Below are 17639 nucleotides of genomic sequence, written 5' to 3'. Positions count from 1 at the left end.
ATGCCCAGCCGGCTCCACACTTGCACCATACACTTAGCAAATGTTCCAGGTTCTAAAGGATGTCTCCCAATGGAGAGGGAGGGCTTACATCACCATCCTGGCCCTTACAAATGGTCTATAGGCATTTTCGATCCACTTGGAGACCCATGAGGATGTCCTTGTGCCCCCACACCCACTTGGGAGCACCATAGGTTCTTACTTGGAAAACAAGGGGCCAACCCCTTGTCCACTATGTTGGGAGTCCATTTTTACATCATGGCACCCCTTGGACTTCATTAGGCATCCTCAAAGGCCCAACGACTCATTTTATTGATCATTTGTCTCTCTTGAGAGGCTTATTCATGTATTATTGAGCTATTTGGTGGGCTTGTCACCAAAAGTATTGTTATTATGCACATTATTTTATTTTAGGGGCTCAATTAGGCCAATTTAGCTAAATCAAATTCATTAGAAAGTGTATAAATAGAAGTGAGATGATTCATTTTGATCATCATCACTTGGATTGGGTTATTTGCTCTTGTGAAATTTTCACTATCCCTTTTGGAGGACGAGTTTGGATGTTATGGATGAATTTTGATGTTTGGATATCTCTCTCTTGTCTTGGAGCTTCATTATTGGCATAATTTGATGATTGGATATAGTCTTTAATACATGTAAATACTCTTTTAATTATTATTCTTGTCATTTACTTTTGTCACATGAATGTTGCTAGGATTGTCGCTATACAAGTCTGAAATTTACTATTGGTCTATATGAAATTGTGAGACTTTTTGTTCTTTATAGTGTTGCATCATGTCATGGGCCATGTATGAATGGGTGAATGTTCCTACAGATAATTTATTTTAAATACATCTCGATAAGTCATCATTTGTTGCAAATTGAAGTATAAAGTCCTTGCAGCAGTTGTTCTCATGCTCTAAATGCCATGGAAAGTTGTTGAAGGCCTCCTTGATTGGGTGAATTCTTCCCAAACCATAAATTCTCCTTGACTCCATCTCTCCCATAGGACAAGACAGTAATCCTCCACTGGTGATCATTTTCAATGACTATTCTTTTCACCTCCCTCTTTTTTCTAGGCCTAGCCTACATAGGTCACCTATGTCATCAATTATCTCACAATATAACCATCCAAACACTTCGATTTTTAGTCCACAACTGCGTTGAGGCTTTCTCTAGAGGCCCTCCAAATTTGAGGCAAATCTGACGGTGGGATCTTGAGATATAGCAAGCCCTAGCTCAAGGACCATTTCTTGCCCTAGTTTTCCCTTGGCTAGTGTCCTCATTAGGATCATTGAATTCAAATCTCAAAGAAAATTTGTCATTTTATCCTCTTCTCCTCCCTAATTAGGTCAAGCTCCTCATTGGGTGATTAACTCCATACCCTTGACCTAATTTTGGGTCCGCTTGGTATCATGTGGTCCCACAACCTATTCAAGTTAATTTCACAAAGACCACTTGGAAAGCAAGTTTTCACAAGGATTTCTAGGACTAGGTATCTTCCTTACAAGTCTTATCCTCAAACCCTAGCCCTTGAAATACCCTTGGCCCTTCCTATGGAGCCTTATACCTTACTTCTCAAGCAAGCAAACCACAAAATTGAGTCTCTCTTACGAATAGGCTTTGGGAATCACCCTTTATCCTCTCATTGACACATCCATTATTATGATTCCTCTTATATTGGGTCTCCTCCCATCAGTGAAAGTCTGTAAAGAGTAGGGAGCCTTAGCCGTGGTGACAGTGGGCCATCACTCCATTGTTGCCCTTGACCTAATAGTTTCCCTATAGGATCCCCTCCTAGGACCCCTACTAGTTTGAGCAGTAACACAACCCAATATGGTAAAGATGATGTAATGTAATGTAATATGATGTAATGTAAACAATTTAACTCGATAAAAATAAAATAAAATAAAAAAATAACCCTATAAAAATAAAATAAAAATAAAAATAAAAATGACCAATGGTATTCATGTGGAATATAGCCTATTTAAAAAGGGGAATTAAACCTTCTTGCATCTATATGACCCTTGAATATCCTTGCCTTCTTGGAGCATTGAACATGATCTTCAATTGCATCCAAACCTGAGTGAACTAGCTGATTTAAGGTAAACCTACACTTTTGTTTTATTGACTTTAATCTATGTGACAATAAAGTACTTAAGGATAATAAATTTATGATCTTGATTTTGAATTTGTAATTTACAGGAATCCAAAGATATTAGAGCTTTTCAAGAACTACAACATAAGCTACAACATTCAAAACAAATGATGGAAGATGGATATCTTAGTTTACCGGCACTACTGAAAATTATATAATTTTTGTTCGAAGTATTCACAACATTCAAGGACTATATTTGTTTCATTGAACCACTGCAATTTTTTGGGGATGAAAATGAGATTTCACTTTTTTATTTCCACGTTTTGTTGTAATATCCAACATCAAACATTGAGATAACCCAAGGAAACTAACCGTAGTATGGAATTTTCTCAAATATATCTTAATGAAGAAATAAAACATCAGCGATTACTTTTAAAAATATTATATTAAAAATGGAAAGAAAATTGTAATCGCTTTTAAAAATATTATATTAAAAAATGAAAAAAAGTTGTAGGATTTTCAAATTTGTAAACAAAAATTTAATTTTTAAATAGATTTGGTAGCTAAAATTAGTTTTAGCAAATAAATAAATAGAAAAAAAACAACCAAAATTCGTTATCCTGGTGGTTTTAATTACCTTGTAAGTTTGATTAATTAGTAATTTCTTTTAAAAATATTATATTAAAAAAAATCGTAGAAATTTCAAATTTTTTAGCTAAAATTTGATTTCTAAATAGATTTGGTAACTAAAATCAGCGTTAACAAATAAATAAATAGAAAAAAAAAAGAATCCCAAATTTATTATCTTCGTGGTTTTTATTACCTTTTTATAAGATGGATATAAACCAGCGTAGGTCCATCTTAACCCTGGATCTATCAAGTGCTGAGAGGGATCAAATCTCTCGAGGTGCAAACCTTTCCTCAAGTTTTGCATTGAAAAAAGAGGTTTGCACCTAAAGAGATTTGATCCCTCTCGACACTTAATAGATTCGGTGTTAAGATGGATCTAAGCTGGGTTTTATTTTTCTATTTTTTTTTAATGGTCAAAGGCCTAACGGCAAAATGGAGAATCTCCAAAGATTGTGTAGTGAAACCTAAGTGGCACGATACAGGGAAACGGGTATGAGTTTCTGAAACGAATACGGGTACGAAACCTTTCCTCAAGTTTTGCATTGAAAAAAGAGGTTTGCACCTAGAGAGATTTGATCCCTCTCGACGCTTAATAGATTCGGCGTTAAGATGGATCTAAGCTAGGTTTTATTTTTCTATTTTTTTTTAATGGTCAAAGGACTGAGGGAAAAATGGAGAATCTCCAAAGATTGTGTAGTGAACTTAAGTTGCACGATACGGGGAAACAGGTATGAGTTTCTGAAATGGATACGGGTACGAAATGTGACCCCCGCAATTTTTGGAAACGAGGAAACACGATATATATATTTGGACATTTAAGAAATGTTATGTGCAATCATAAAGCATACATGATACATTATAATTTATTACATTATGATTAAATTGTCCAATGTCAATGCATAAACTATAAGTCTCTAAATTTACATCACATTTACTCATGAATGATCACATAATGAAAATAGCAATATCGGAATATTCAAAATCAGCCTTTATCATATATCCAAATTTCAAAATAAATTTGTATTATATATATGAGAATGCAAGTACAATAAATACTATGAGGCTGCAAGTACTATAAAGACTAAAGACTAGTCCTCATCATCATAATCCTCATCAAAAATAGAAGCAAAAGCATGCTCAACAGTGGATGGTGGAGTTGAAGAAGATGATTGGCCAATTCCACTTCTAGGTCCCAATCCTCAATATTCAGGGCAATAAGAGAGAGCTCCAAATCAGGACTTTCTATATCCACATCCCATTCTTTAGAATGACCACTACTATATTTTGGACCCCTATGAGATGCAAGGCGAAGGTTGGAGAGCACATTAACAAGATCCTGTGCCTTCTGTGAGCCCAACCTGTTGTGCTTCACAGAATGAATAAAACCATAGGTGCTCCAATTCCTTTCTACTGAGGAAGAGCTTGCCACTTATGAAAGAACACGAATGACAAGGTTTTGCAAATGTTCACCATTTTCTCCATGATGAATCCACCACCTAACTGGATTCATGGTGCTTCTCTCCTCCAAAGTTGATATATCTGAATAATCATCTAATCCTGTAGCAAAACTGGTAAATTCTTCGTTCACCTCCCTGTGTAGATGAGCTGGAAACATTCTCATAAGGGCTTTTTTCACCCCATTAGCCACCTCTCTATCCTTATGGGGTTCCTTCCTCTTCCCACTACTTTGAACAATAAGCTCCTCATCAGAAAATTTGGGGTTCAAGGCATGTGCTAAAGTGTGTAATGGAGCGTTGAAATTGTTCCACCTAACAGTGATTTTCTTGACTAAATCAGCAAAATGATCATCAACAAATAAAATTTGTGGAGACTCTTGTGAAATGATTTCCATAGTTTTCTCAACCATGGTATCCAGGCATCATATACCTCTCCTAAGAAGGGTTGGTCAATCACAGCATTTCGAAGAAGCTCAAATGCAGGCCTTGTGAACTTTAGCAAGAAATCTATCTTGCTCCACCACTCTTCATCAAGGCACAATCTACGCACCATATAACCCCGCTCTGAATCTACCTATTGTGAAAAAATTATTCTGCGATGATTGATTTATTTCTCCTACTTATTTACAATAATAAGTTATTCACCAATGCTTCAGTAAATATCAAAATAAATTCAACCGCAGACTTCACAAATTATGAAGTGATAAAAGCAAGAGAAACACCAACACATGAACAATCACATTGACATAGTTGTTTTTCGACAATAGTCCCCGGAAAAACCCAATGCGAGAAAACCAATGCAGCAGATCTGAGGGTTTCTATTATTGACAGTAAATTTCTTAATACAATATGGATGCCCCAGAGAAATGGCAATCCACTCAGAGAAGATAACTGATAGAAAAATAGTGAGAATTTTCTCACACTGAATCTGGAGATTTTGCACTGGCCCCAACTCCTGGATGACCCACTGCGCAGTCTCTGCGTGAGCCTATGCAGTCACTGTGTGGCTTTTGCGTGGAGACTCCCTCTGACTGCGTCACCCTTGCTGTTGCTGCATCTGTTGCTGAGAATTCAAGATTTCATTTGTCAATCACCCACAGTGATTCCTGACACTGATCTCTGCTATCCCCCAGCAGTTCTGCGTCAACCTCCTCTAGTTGTTGCGCTGTCCCTCCTTGGCACTGCACTGCCTCTCTGATCCTTCACTGTCTTCTCTAAAGTATATTCACTGGAACTGGAAATCACTTCCTTCCAGTACTGCCTCTGATCCTCACTGCTTGATCACTTGTTCGAATTCCTTAGCCAACCCTGCCCTAGGAATATCAAACTGACTGATCAACTCTCTGTGTGTTTTCAAATGAACCCCAAGCCTCCTTCTTATACTTTTCTCGTTGAGACTTCAATGACCGAGATTAAGTCTCTAATCAACGACTAAGATTAAAAACTTGACTTGATCCGCTTTCTAGAACATTCTCACCCATATTTTGATTAATACCCATTAATACTTTAATTTTCCTAAGTTTAGACATAGGAACCCCATTAAAAATATTAATTAGTTTAATAAAAGACTATTTGGGTGGAATTTCACCAAACGGTTTTTGGGTCTTTAGAACTCATGTGCCTTAACCTCTCCACCAATTTTCATGGCTAGAGCACATCCGATGCTACCAAAAAATAGCACCTATCTCCACTCAGCCTAGAGTTGACTCGCCACCATAGAAACTAATGGTTGGTTAACCTCAACAAGGCGGTGCAACATTAGGAAGTTTGAGGCATATCTTGTCTCAACAACTTTTAACAACTCCAATTTGGAGTACTCTCAAAATATTGCTTGAGATTGGTGGTGGTTGGTGATGAATTTAACAATCTCCCTTGCTTCCCCTGTGATTTCCTTTATCCATGGAACTTTATTTCCGATCTTCTCTAAGATCAGATTCAGATTATGGACAATGCAGGTTGTCCAAAATATGTGGTCATACCTCCCCTCAATAATTAAACCTACAGCTTTGCAAACTGGTGCATTATCCGTGATAACTTGCACCACCCTGTTAGGTCCTATTTGTTCAATAGATTTTATAATAACATCAACAATGAACTGTGCATCTTTTACCTCTCCTGAGCAGTCTTCCACCTTTAAAAACATTGCTTCTTTTGGTGAAGTGGCAATGATATTTATCAATGGCCTACGCCTTGTATCTGTCCATCCATTTGAGACTATGGTAACCCCAGAGCTACTCTAGGAAGAGTGAATTGGTGATAAGATATCCTCCATAAGCTCCTCATTTTTGAGAAGCTGAGTTTTGACTTTCTCATAGTTGGGTCCCTTATACCCTATGGGAGCTTTGTTAACTGCCCTTATCATATCTTGCTAGTAAAGAGTGAACAACATTGAATGGAATACCACATGCATAGATGCACCTAGCCACTCTGGAATCAGCTTCTCCTCTTGCTTGCACATTTACCAATTTAGCAATTTTGCTATCTTGAACTGAAGCAGATGTCCCTCTGGTATTTTTGGATGGTGGTTGTTCTCGTTATTAAGTGGCTCTCCTCTTCCTTGCTTCAACCACAACCCTTGGCTCAATGTTTGGTGGAGCTTGAGAAGTAGCTTGAGCAAGCTCTTCATGCCTTCCTTTAATTCCATCTACCTCATCTTACTCTCTTTGATAAGCCCTCCTCACCAATGGGTTTGTTGTTTTTGTGAAACCTACAATCCCCTGTACTCTTCCATGCAAAATATGTGCCTTCACTCTTGGGTAGTAGCTCTTGCACAAATTACTACAAAGATTACATCGTCATTCCCATGAGCCACCACCTCCACGTCTTTGAAGCTTCTGAACATGCCTCCAAAGAGGATAATATTCAGCCCTCCGGTTGGACTTGGGGGTTGAACTTGCAACTTGGTTGGAAGCCATTTCTACAAAAACAATAATAATAATAATAATAATAAATTAATTAAAAATAAATAAATAAATTGTAAAGAAAAAACATTTTTCCCATTTTTGGAAGCATAAACCCTCGAAAAATAGAAGAAATAGTGGGAAAAAACTAAGAAAATGAATGCTTCTTACCCAAATTAATTTTTTGTAGCTGAAGCTACCCCAAAATGCCACAAAAGGCAAGAGAAATATGGTTGTAGCTAAGCCAAAAACCAAGAATGTCATAGCCGAAAACTCTCCACTCCAAATCTGCTTGTGAAATCTATTTCTCTTGCTGCTGAAATCTCCTTTGCTCACTATTGAAAATGCCCTAGCTAAAACCATTGCTCTCTTCCTCTTTTCTCCTTGCTAAAACCTTTCGTCTCCAAGTGAAACAACTTGCTCAATTCGTGTGATGAGGGAATGAGACGAGAGTCCTTTTATAACTTGCAAGAGTCATCTAGAAGCATCCAAAAAATATTTTACTCGCTAAATAAAATAATAAAAACAAAACAAAAAATGAAAAAAAAAACCACTTAAACGTTGAAACGTGGCCGTACGACCTAGAAACACATTTCAGGTCGTACTGAGCCACGTTTCACCCACGTGAAACGTGACAGTATGGCCTGAAACACGTTTTCAGGCCGTACCAAACACATTTCAGCGTTTTCGTACCGTTTTTGCCCAGAAACGGGCTTTGGCCCAACGTTTCTTGCAACATTGAGCGAAAAGCTTCAATCGCAATGACAACGAAGTTGATGGCAAAAGGCCAGATTAGACTAGATTTGTGCAGCGGTTGAGTGGCTAGGGGATCGAACAACTCTGATACCAAATGTTATAAACAAAGTTCATAAACGCATAGTTGATATATATATTTCCTATCCTCAATTAATGTCTTCATGTACCAAGTGTTCTGAAGATTATTGTAGAGTACGAACTTTGTTCGTTACATTATCGCTTAGGAATATCAATTCAAGATTAACATTGATATGCCAGGTCCCTTCTAGCATGATTGGGATTGGAATTTTGGATGCCCCTTGATTCAGTGTGATTCTCACAGACTTTACTCCATTGTGCATCAAAGGCATGGGATCAGTGGGCTTCATCGTACGTTGAGAGTCATTGGTTTCGAACGTTGCATAGTGTTTAGTCAGTGCGGGTTTCCTATAAACTCTGTGTTTTATTAGCTAGTGATTTATTAGTATCTCCCATCCAAGGCTTGGTTGGCCTAGAGTGGCTTCTTGGATGGACTCTTACCTCCCCTGCCTAAAGGTGGAAATTGTGAAGTATATCCTTTAGGAGTGCTCTTTTGCAAGGTCTTTTTGGGATTAGGTTTAGTTGCAATTAGAAAGCATTCTTTGGAGCATCTACATTGGAGGGTAGAGTTGTTGAGGATTCCAGATATGTAATTTGGGATTCCCTGGCCAGCATTTGACATTGTTTGAGAGTTTCAGCATTAGTGTGAAAATTATATCGCTGCAGCAACTGATTTATTTTTCCTACTTATTCCACCATAAGTTATTTATGAAATTACTTCAATAAACATTAAAATAAATATTGTTGCAGACATCACACCGTAATACAGAAACAAACATATGCACAAGCATTAACACATTGACACAAATATTTTTGGACAACAGTCCCCGGAAAAACCCAATGTGGGAAAACCGGTGCAGCAAGGGAGGATTTTATTATTCAGCAAATCTTTAGTACAACAGGGTGCCAAACTGGCTTACCCACAGAGAGAAATAATTCTCCAGCATTTCTCCCAATCCCAATGTCAGCCCGACTGACCTCTGTGCGGCTCTCAAACCTCTGCGTCAGCCCTAGGCTTCTCCGCGTCACCCACGCAGGCCCAGCTAGTGATTGCGCGGTCAATTGTTGCCTTTGCGTCTTCCTGAAAAACCCTATGTGTGCCTCTCCTGCCTCAATGCTGATCTCCAGTGGCTGATCCTGCCTCTCTGCTCTATACTTGCTGCCTCCTGACTGCTCACAAGAGCACTGGTTCAATTTCTCAGCTAACCTCGCTCCAGAAATTGAACTGACTGGTCTCCCTCAGTGTGTTCTCCAAGTGACCCTCAAGCTTACTCTTATACTTTTCTCGTTGACACATCAACGGCCGAGATTAAGTCCCTAATCAACGGCTAAGTTTAGATCTGGCTTGATCCATGACTTTTGGACCATTCTAACACAGTTTTATATTAATTCACATTAATATTTTTTTTTTTCAAAGTTTAAACTTAGGGACTTCATTAAAAATATTAATTATTTTAATATCTCCCAAACTGTTTAGAATCTGCCCAAACCATTTCTGGGTATTGGAGATCTCATGTGCTTTAGCCTTTCCACCAATTTTCGTGGCTAGAGCACATCCAATGCTACCCCAAATCAACACTCCCTCTTAGCGAGCACTGTGCTCTAGTAATACTCCTTACTGAGTATCACCCTGATCATCCGGCATCGGTCCCTATGCTGATCAACTAAGCCTCCCTGCCCAACATCCTCTGCATTGTTGCATCCTGTACCGCTGCCCATGGCTCTGCTATTGCCACCGCTGCATTGTACAACAACTCCCTCTACATCCGTGTTGTTGCTAGTCCTTTCTCCAACACTGCATCCGCACTGCAACTCCCTCTACATCCTTGCTGTTATCACTCCCATTTCTGCTACTGAAACAGGTTCTTTACCATCCCCATCTTTTCACTGAAGTAGTCAAACTTTGTCTTTCCAAGGACCTTGGTGAGGATGTCCGCCACCTGTTCTCCTTTAGGAGTGTAGTGCAACTGTACAACTCCTCGTTGGACACAGTCCCTGACAAAGTGACACCGGATATCAATATGCTTCGACCTATCATGAAACATTGGATTCTCAGAGAGCTTGATGCAACTCTGATTATCGCACATGATCTTGGTCGCCTCCATATTCCTTCTGAATAGGTTCACAAGCAGTTTTCTAAGCCATATGGCCTCACACGAAGTTGTGCTTGCTGCCATATATTCTGCCTCAGATGAGCTCAGAGCCACGGACTTCTGTTTCCTACTGCACTAGGAGGTCATTCCTGATCCAATGTTGAAACAGTACCCAGATGTGCTTTTCCGATCCATTGAACTTCCTACCCAATCTGCATCAGTAAATCCACTCAATCTGACATCTTTACTCCTAGTGTACAAGAGTCCATAATCGACTGTTCCTTGTAAATACCTGAAAACATGTTTGGCTGCTGCCCAGTGCGCCTTCTTCGGTTCCACCATGAACTGACTGAGGGTGTTGACAGCATAGCAAATGTCTGGCCTGGTATTGACCAAATACATCAGGGACCCTATGAGCTGCCTATATAGGGTGGGATCGACATCCTTGTCTTCTGATGCATCAATCTTCTTCCAGTTGGTGATCATTGGCATAGCCATAGGTCTACAGTCCTCCATCCTGAATCTTTTCAGGATTTCTGTAGCATACCTCCCTTGCCCAAGGAAGATTTCTCCCTTCTGCTGCCAAACTTCCAACCCTAAGAAGTAGTGCATTCGTCCCAAATCCTTCATATCAAATTTTGTGGCTAGATTCTTCTTACATTCCCCAATGAGTCTGGATGATCTAATGAGAAAGAGATCATCCACATACAATACTAAGATTAGCGGCTCGTTCTCTACAACCAGATAGTAGAGATTTGGATCCGCGTCACTCTTGACAAACCCCATCTTCTGCAAGTAGCCATCTATTCAACCATACCATGCTCTCGGTGCTTGTTTTAGCCCATACAAGGCTTTCTTCAATCTGCACACATGAGCTTTCTTCTTATGAGTTTCAAAGCCCTCTGGTTGTTCAATATATACCTCCTCTTCTATTACCTCGTTCAAAAATGTTGTTTTGACATCCATCTAATGGATCTCCCATCCCATCTGAGCTGCAAGAGATATAACTCTCCTAATAGAGGTATACCTGGCTACCGGGGTGAAGGTCTCCTCATAGTCAATCCCTTCCTTTTGAGCATACCCCTTAGCCACAAACCTGGCCTTGTATTTCTCAACACTGTCGTCTGCAGCGTATTTGATCTTGTAGATCCATCTTGAACCTACCACTGATTTGTCTTGAGGCCTTGGCACCACCTCCCAGACATCGTTTACCATTATGGAGTTGTATTCCTCTACCATCACATCTAGCCAAACCTGATGTTGAGTTGCCTCTTTGAAACTGGCAGGCTCTCCATCCTGAGCTACTAATGCCTGATATCTATCTGGTTGTTTTCGCTCCCTCTTATTGTTTCTTGGCGCACCGATGAAGTCCTCTGCATCTCGCAGAATCTGACGAAGTTCCCTGCTAGTTCTTCCTCTACCAGCAGGTGCTTCTATTCGCTCCTCCTCCTCATCCGGAGAGTCTTCCCGTCCTGAGAAAGAATTCTTTACTTCTGTTGGTTGAAGAGGCTTAACCAACGACTCTTCTTTCGACTGCTCCTTGGAAGGCATCTCGCGAGATCTTCTGAAAGGCCTGTCCTCCATGAACTTTACATATCGTCGTACTAATTCTTTCTTGCTCCCTGGAAGATAGATCCTGTATGCCTTAGCGTTCTCGCTATATCCTACCAGATATCCCTTTTCCGCAGTCTGATCCAGCTTCTTCCTCTTTTTTTTGGGTATGCGGCAATATGCTAAACTCCCAAATATCCTGAAATGACCAACTGCAGGTGTCTTCCCTGTGAAGACTTTCTCTGGAGTAATCTTGGCCACTGCCCAATGAGGAGTCCTATTTTGAACATAGATTGCTATGTTGCATGCTCCTGCCCACAGGAATTTTGGCATATCCTGATAATACATCATGGCCCTAGCTGCTTCTACAATAGTCCTGTTCTTTCTTTCTACTATCTCATTCTGCTCCAAATTATATGGAGTTGTCCACTCTCTTCTAATGCCCTCCTTAGCACAAAAATCAATGAAGTCCTTATCGACATAATCTCCACCATTATATGAGTGCAAAACTTTTATTTTCTTCCCAGTCAGATTCTCCACCAGAGCTTTGAACTCCTTGAATCGACAGAAAACCTCATCCTTGGTTTTCAGAAAATAAATCTAAGTTTTCCTTGAGTGGTCATCAATAAAGGTAAGGAAATACTCGGCACCACTGAGAGCTTTGACAGACATAGGTCCGCAGATATCAGAGTGTATCAATCCTAGTACACTCTTGGCCCTGTGTTTGCTCCTAGGAATTATTGCCTTGGCATATTTTCTTAGAGCACTTCCCCTGCATACATCATCTCGTTTTGTACTCAGATCTGGAACTCCTGTTACAGTGCTCCTGAGAATTCTCAAAGCTCCATGGTGCAAGTGACCCATTCTTCTGTGCCATAGTTCGTTCAAGTCCTTGTCTCCATGACTGCGTATTGGTGCCATTGGTGATTCTAGTTGTAATCTATACAACCGATTACTTTTGATCCTGATCTGCACTTTCTTTTTCCAGCTCGGGTGTTCAACTTATACCTTCTCTTTGATGAAGTAGACATTATAGCCCTTGCCTTGTAGTTGCGACACGGAAAGTAAGTTAATCCCCAATCCTGGTACATGCATCACATTTGTAGCACGGAACCGTTCTCCCGATTTTGTTTGAAAAACTATGGTACCCTTCCCCACTAGAGAACACTTTGCCTTGTTCCCCATGGTGATCTGAAAGTTCATCTTCTCTTCTCGATATTCTGAGAAACACTCCCTGATTCTCGTCATATGCCACGTAGCTCCACTGTCTATATACCATACTTCTGATGATGCAGCACTAGTCATACACGCCACTACTTCTTCCAGCCTAGAAGCCAACATAGAGAAATCGAAATCTCTTTCTCTTGGGCAATCTTCTGAAAATCTGTTGTGAGTCCCTTGACGTGGATGCCTCTGCATCGTGGTCTCAACCCATCACTGATTTTCCCTTTCTGCCTTTCATTACTCCTTCTGATACCATGCGAAAATTCTATCACTGCAGCAACTAAGTTATTTTTCCTACTTATTCCACTATAAGTTATTTATGAAATTACTTCAATAAACATTAAAATAAATATTGTTGCAGATATCACACCGTAATACAGAAACAAACATATGCACAAGCATTAACACATTGACACAGATATTTTTGGACAACAATCTCCGGAAAAACCCAATGTGGGAAAACCGGTGCAGCGAGGGAGGATTTTATTATTCAGCAATTCTTTAGTACAACAGGGTGCCAAACTGGCTTACCCACAGAGAGAAATAATTCTCTAGCACTTCTCCCAATCTAAGCGTCAGCCCGGCTGACCTCTGCGTGGCTCTCAAACCCTTTGCGTCAGCCCCTGCTTGACTGCGTCAGCCCCTGCTTGATTGCGTCAGCCCTGGCTTGACTGCGTCAGCCCTGGCTTGACTGCGTCAGCCCTGGGCCTCTCTGCGTCACCCACGCAGGCCCAGCTAGTCACTGCACAGTCTTCTGCTGCCTCTGCGTCTGCCTGAAAAGCCCTACGTGTGCCTCTCCTACCTCAGCGCTGATCTCCAGTGGCTGATCTCGTTTCTCTGCTCCGTACTTGCTGCCTCCTGACTGTTCACCAAACCACTGGTTCAATTTCTCAGCTAACCCCGCTCTAGAAATTGAACTGACTGGTTTCCCTCAGTGTGTTCTCCAAGTGACCCTCAATCCTCCTCTTATACTTTTCTCGTTGACACATCAACAGCCGAGATTATGTCCCTAATCAACGGCTAAGATTAGATTTGGTTCGATCCATGACTTTTGGACCATTCTAACACAGTTTTATATTAATTCACATTAATATTTTATTTTCCCTAAGTTTAGACTTAAGGACTCCATTAAAAATATTAATTATTTTGATATCTCCCAAACTGTTTAGAATCAGCCCAAACCATTTCTGAGTATTGGAGATCTCATGTGCTTTAGTGTTTCCACCCATTTTCGTGGCTAGAGCACATCCGATGCTACCCCAAATCAACAATTTGTCCCATGGAAACTCTGCTGCAAATATGTATTTGCCAATGAGGTCAGTTCTTTGGCTGTTTTTTGTTTATCATGGAGGGGAGAGCTACATATGCAGCTACTGGTTAAAAGGACATTATAGATTAAGGATGCCAAACTGTCAGATTCTGCTGCTTATTCTGACTTCATGGCTGTATTGGTTGCATTAACGAAGGGGATGTAAATTCCATTGTATATACCCTTCCGTTTTATTTTCTTGCTGCTGATGTAAATAAATTCCTGTATATATACGAAGTATATTTTACAAAAATTAGATAAAAAGAAAAAGAAAATAGATTTTCTTCTTGGACCTCTACACTAACAACTATGCATTATCCAAAGTTTCAAACCAACCAACACTCGCATTTATTTCATTATATATCAATCTGTCAATGACTTTATGTAAGTTGTATTGTGAGAATGGTAATTGCAACATGTCGAATAGAAAGGAATTCTTCCATTTAATGCTTCTGTTGTTTGCAAACCAAACTGAATTTAACATGACTTCATGACAAAGTATTATTGTCTAGGACTAAACCTGAAATTCGATCATTTGAAAACAGTGTTTCCTTTTGTCTTCTGATATTTTGAGCTTCCTCCTATTCAATCAGATATCAGACTCTGAAGCTCTTATTCATGGTCTTCTGAAACCTACTTGTCTATCTTGAAATGTTCAAACTGGGTCTTTTCAGTTTGTAAGAATGTCTGTTTGTCTTACTATATTTCTGAAAGACTCTTGGGCAGTTGTATTAGGTCAAATCTGCTTGTGACACATTTCAGTATCCTTATTTGTTTTGTGTCTTTCATTTTTTGTTTGTTGATGCCATAGTTAGCCTCTTTTCTGTCTTAATTCTCATAGTGAATTTTTCAAGTTTGGGTTTCTTATTGTTGCACGAGATTTCACTCACGAATAACATAGTTGAATGTAAAGTATATTCTTTACTTGTAATTACTTCTAATGGAATCTAATTTAATGAAGCATGTTCTTATTTTAAAATACTTTTGTCTCTTGTAGATGTGGGATTATACGAGGTGGGATGGACAAATATCTTACCCCAATGGGTCCAACAAAACTGCATGTAAATCCTATTTTTGAAATCGGTCCCTTAGAACCCCGTTTCTCTGAATGGTTGGTATTTGAAGGTATCAGCGTGGATGAGAAAGGTCAACAGCATTACCTTGATGCAAGCGTAGCTTATAAACGAGCTGTCCTAAATGCCATTGATTATCTTTCCAAATTTGGATATACAAAAGAACAGGTATTACTTCGTTTGTTTTCGCGAGGATGAATATTGAATATAGCCATGCAAATAAGTCTGTCTGAAATTGTTTTTGAGTTTATAATTTCTTTCATGAAATGAGTTGTGCTTGGTCTAGTATGCGTGCTTAATAATTACCAGACATGTGATGCATTCTCAGGTTTATTTGCTCCTGTCTTGTTGCCCATGCGAAGGCAGATTGTCAGGCATTGTGGATGCCCCCAATGCTGTTGCAACTCTTGCAATTCCAATTGCGATTTTTGATCAGGTTAGTCCAATATCTTGCTAGTTGATTTGAAATGTGGAGAAAGGAAGCCAACACAAGACATACACGCCCTCCTTGCCAATACGGGAAAAGAACGAGCATGCCCCTACTTTAGTGCATTAATGAAATATAAGATGCATTCGTTTCATAAAAAATGTAGAGGCCAGTGAGAAAAATGAAGTGAATGGATAACAAAGAGAATCGGGAGAGCTTTGTGAACAAGTATGAATGCTTGCAAGATTTAAGATTTTCAGGTCCATCTAGAGAAAATGCTGATTAGATTTCAGGCAGACATTACTGTAGAGGCATTGTCTTCACGTTTGTATCATTTTTCTATGAATATTCTTGCATGCATGTTCTTCAAGGCACTCCATTTCTGTTTTGGATGTAGGATATTCGACCACAGAAGCAGAGTGTGCCCAGTGGCCCGCAGCTATTCAGGAGACCAGATGTCCTGAAATGTACCTATGATGGAACCCTTTCAACAACGAAAAACCTTGCTTCTGTTTAAGTGTTTAAATTGTTGATATACAGGAAAATGGGACAAGAAAAGGAAATTAGAGCTGAGCACCTGAGCTTTTAGTAAAGTCTATAATTTCCTATACGTTCAAGTGATTTCTGTGCCCTTGAGGATTGCATATCTGTGAATTACCGTAACACGACTGTCACTGTCTAGATGTGATTCAATTTAAAACTATAACTGATTTTTTATGTTGTACTTTGATTATTTATATATGTGTATTTTCATTGAGGTAACATAGGCCTGTACAGTGGTCTGGTTGCAAAAAAAATTATATTCATGCTTTCTTAAATCACTGTCATATATTATTCTTGTAGCTGCTAGATTCTTTATCTCATGTAAGAACATGAAAGGATAAAAGATAAACCTTGATGCATTTGGATATGAAAGATGGTTTGGATGCATTCATAATATCCTTAACTCATAGAAGTACATAAAAAGGTTAAGTGGAGTCTAAAGAAAGTTCCAAATAAACCAAAATTGGACAAGCATTTCCAATGGGGTATTGGTTCACCTGAGAGATTTATAGTGTCACACTGCAGATACAGTTCTATTCTCACTGTGATTTTCCCACTCATAATGCATGAGTAGTAGAGGGATGAGACTCATGTCCCATGTGATTTTGGTGAAATAGATGCCCCCCATAGCTGGCACCCAAGCTGAAGGAACTGCACTCTTTGGGGTGTAGGTCCTAAGCCATGTTTCCTGAAGCATTTCACCAATGACATAATATGTCTCTTAGATCTTTTCCAAGAACTATATAACAAAATTTTGTTGAGCTCAATAGTAATAAGTTACCGAGCTAAAATATATGGTAGATTCAAACTTTGGAGTGATCTATTTCCCTTCTCATTTTTCATTTTTGTTGAAAATTTCTTAATAGTGTGTCATGGTTGCAACTTGCCTTCACTATTATACAAGTAACTAATAGTTTTGGTGTGTTCCTTGCTGTTGAGTACATTTAGTTTTCAACAATTGGACTACATTTTAAGGCCAACCTACTTTGAGAAATATGACTTTTTGTAACTTGCAAATATGCTACAAATAAAGTGCCATCCTTCTTTTTTCTCAAGAGTGAAATTGGAAGTGTTATTAAACAAGTGGTGTGTTAACACCTAAATCTGCCCTAGGCTGAAGGAAGGCAAAATTCAAGGTAACCACAAACCACGCTCAGTCTGGTAGCTAGCCCTACCAGAACAGGAGAGGGCTCTCTCCAAGTCACGCTCAGTGAATAGATAAGCAAAAACGGTCTGAGATGACTTACAATGAAATATTGATCTTAGGCTAGTAAGTGAATATGGATACGAGAAACAATTTTTATGAATGACCGAGCTTCTGGGATGGTATGGGACCAACGGTCAGCAAAGAACAGAGAATTTAATACAAAGGCACAGATTACTTCGTGAGGCAAGGCAGGCGGAAAGTGTAGCAATTTAGTTTGGAATAACGCGGAACGGAGAGATTGCTGAGGAGTGTGAAAAGGGCATAGGAACATGAATCCTTTTCAACAAAACAAGAAC

General features: G+C 39.4%; 1 protein-coding gene across 1 annotated transcript in view; it reads left to right on the top strand.

The window, feature by feature from the left end:
• Nucleotides 1-16355, top strand: part of LOC149224878 (uncharacterized) — a 203146-nt gene extending 186791 nt beyond the window's left edge. Inside the window, exons 6-8 of the mRNA XM_089386311.1 lie at nucleotides 15091-15334; nucleotides 15495-15602; nucleotides 15991-16355. Of these exons, the coding sequence (XP_089242437.1) occupies nucleotides 15091-15334; nucleotides 15495-15602; nucleotides 15991-16110 (472 nt within the window). The 3' untranslated portion in view covers nucleotides 16111-16355. The remainder of the gene's footprint in view (nucleotides 1-15090; nucleotides 15335-15494; nucleotides 15603-15990) is intronic.
• The last annotated feature ends 1284 nt before the right edge of the window (nucleotides 16356-17639 follow it).

The sequence above is a fragment of the Pinus tabuliformis genome, chromosome Q (assembly GCF_031772625.1).
Source record: "Pinus tabuliformis cultivar Carrire ecotype Pingquan chromosome Q, CPIR1, whole genome shotgun sequence".
In the NCBI taxonomy this organism is placed as follows: domain Eukaryota; kingdom Viridiplantae; phylum Streptophyta; class Pinopsida; order Pinales; family Pinaceae; genus Pinus; species Pinus tabuliformis.
The sequence above is the reverse complement of the archived record's forward strand: the minus strand, read 5'-3'. Positions and strand labels throughout refer to the sequence as shown.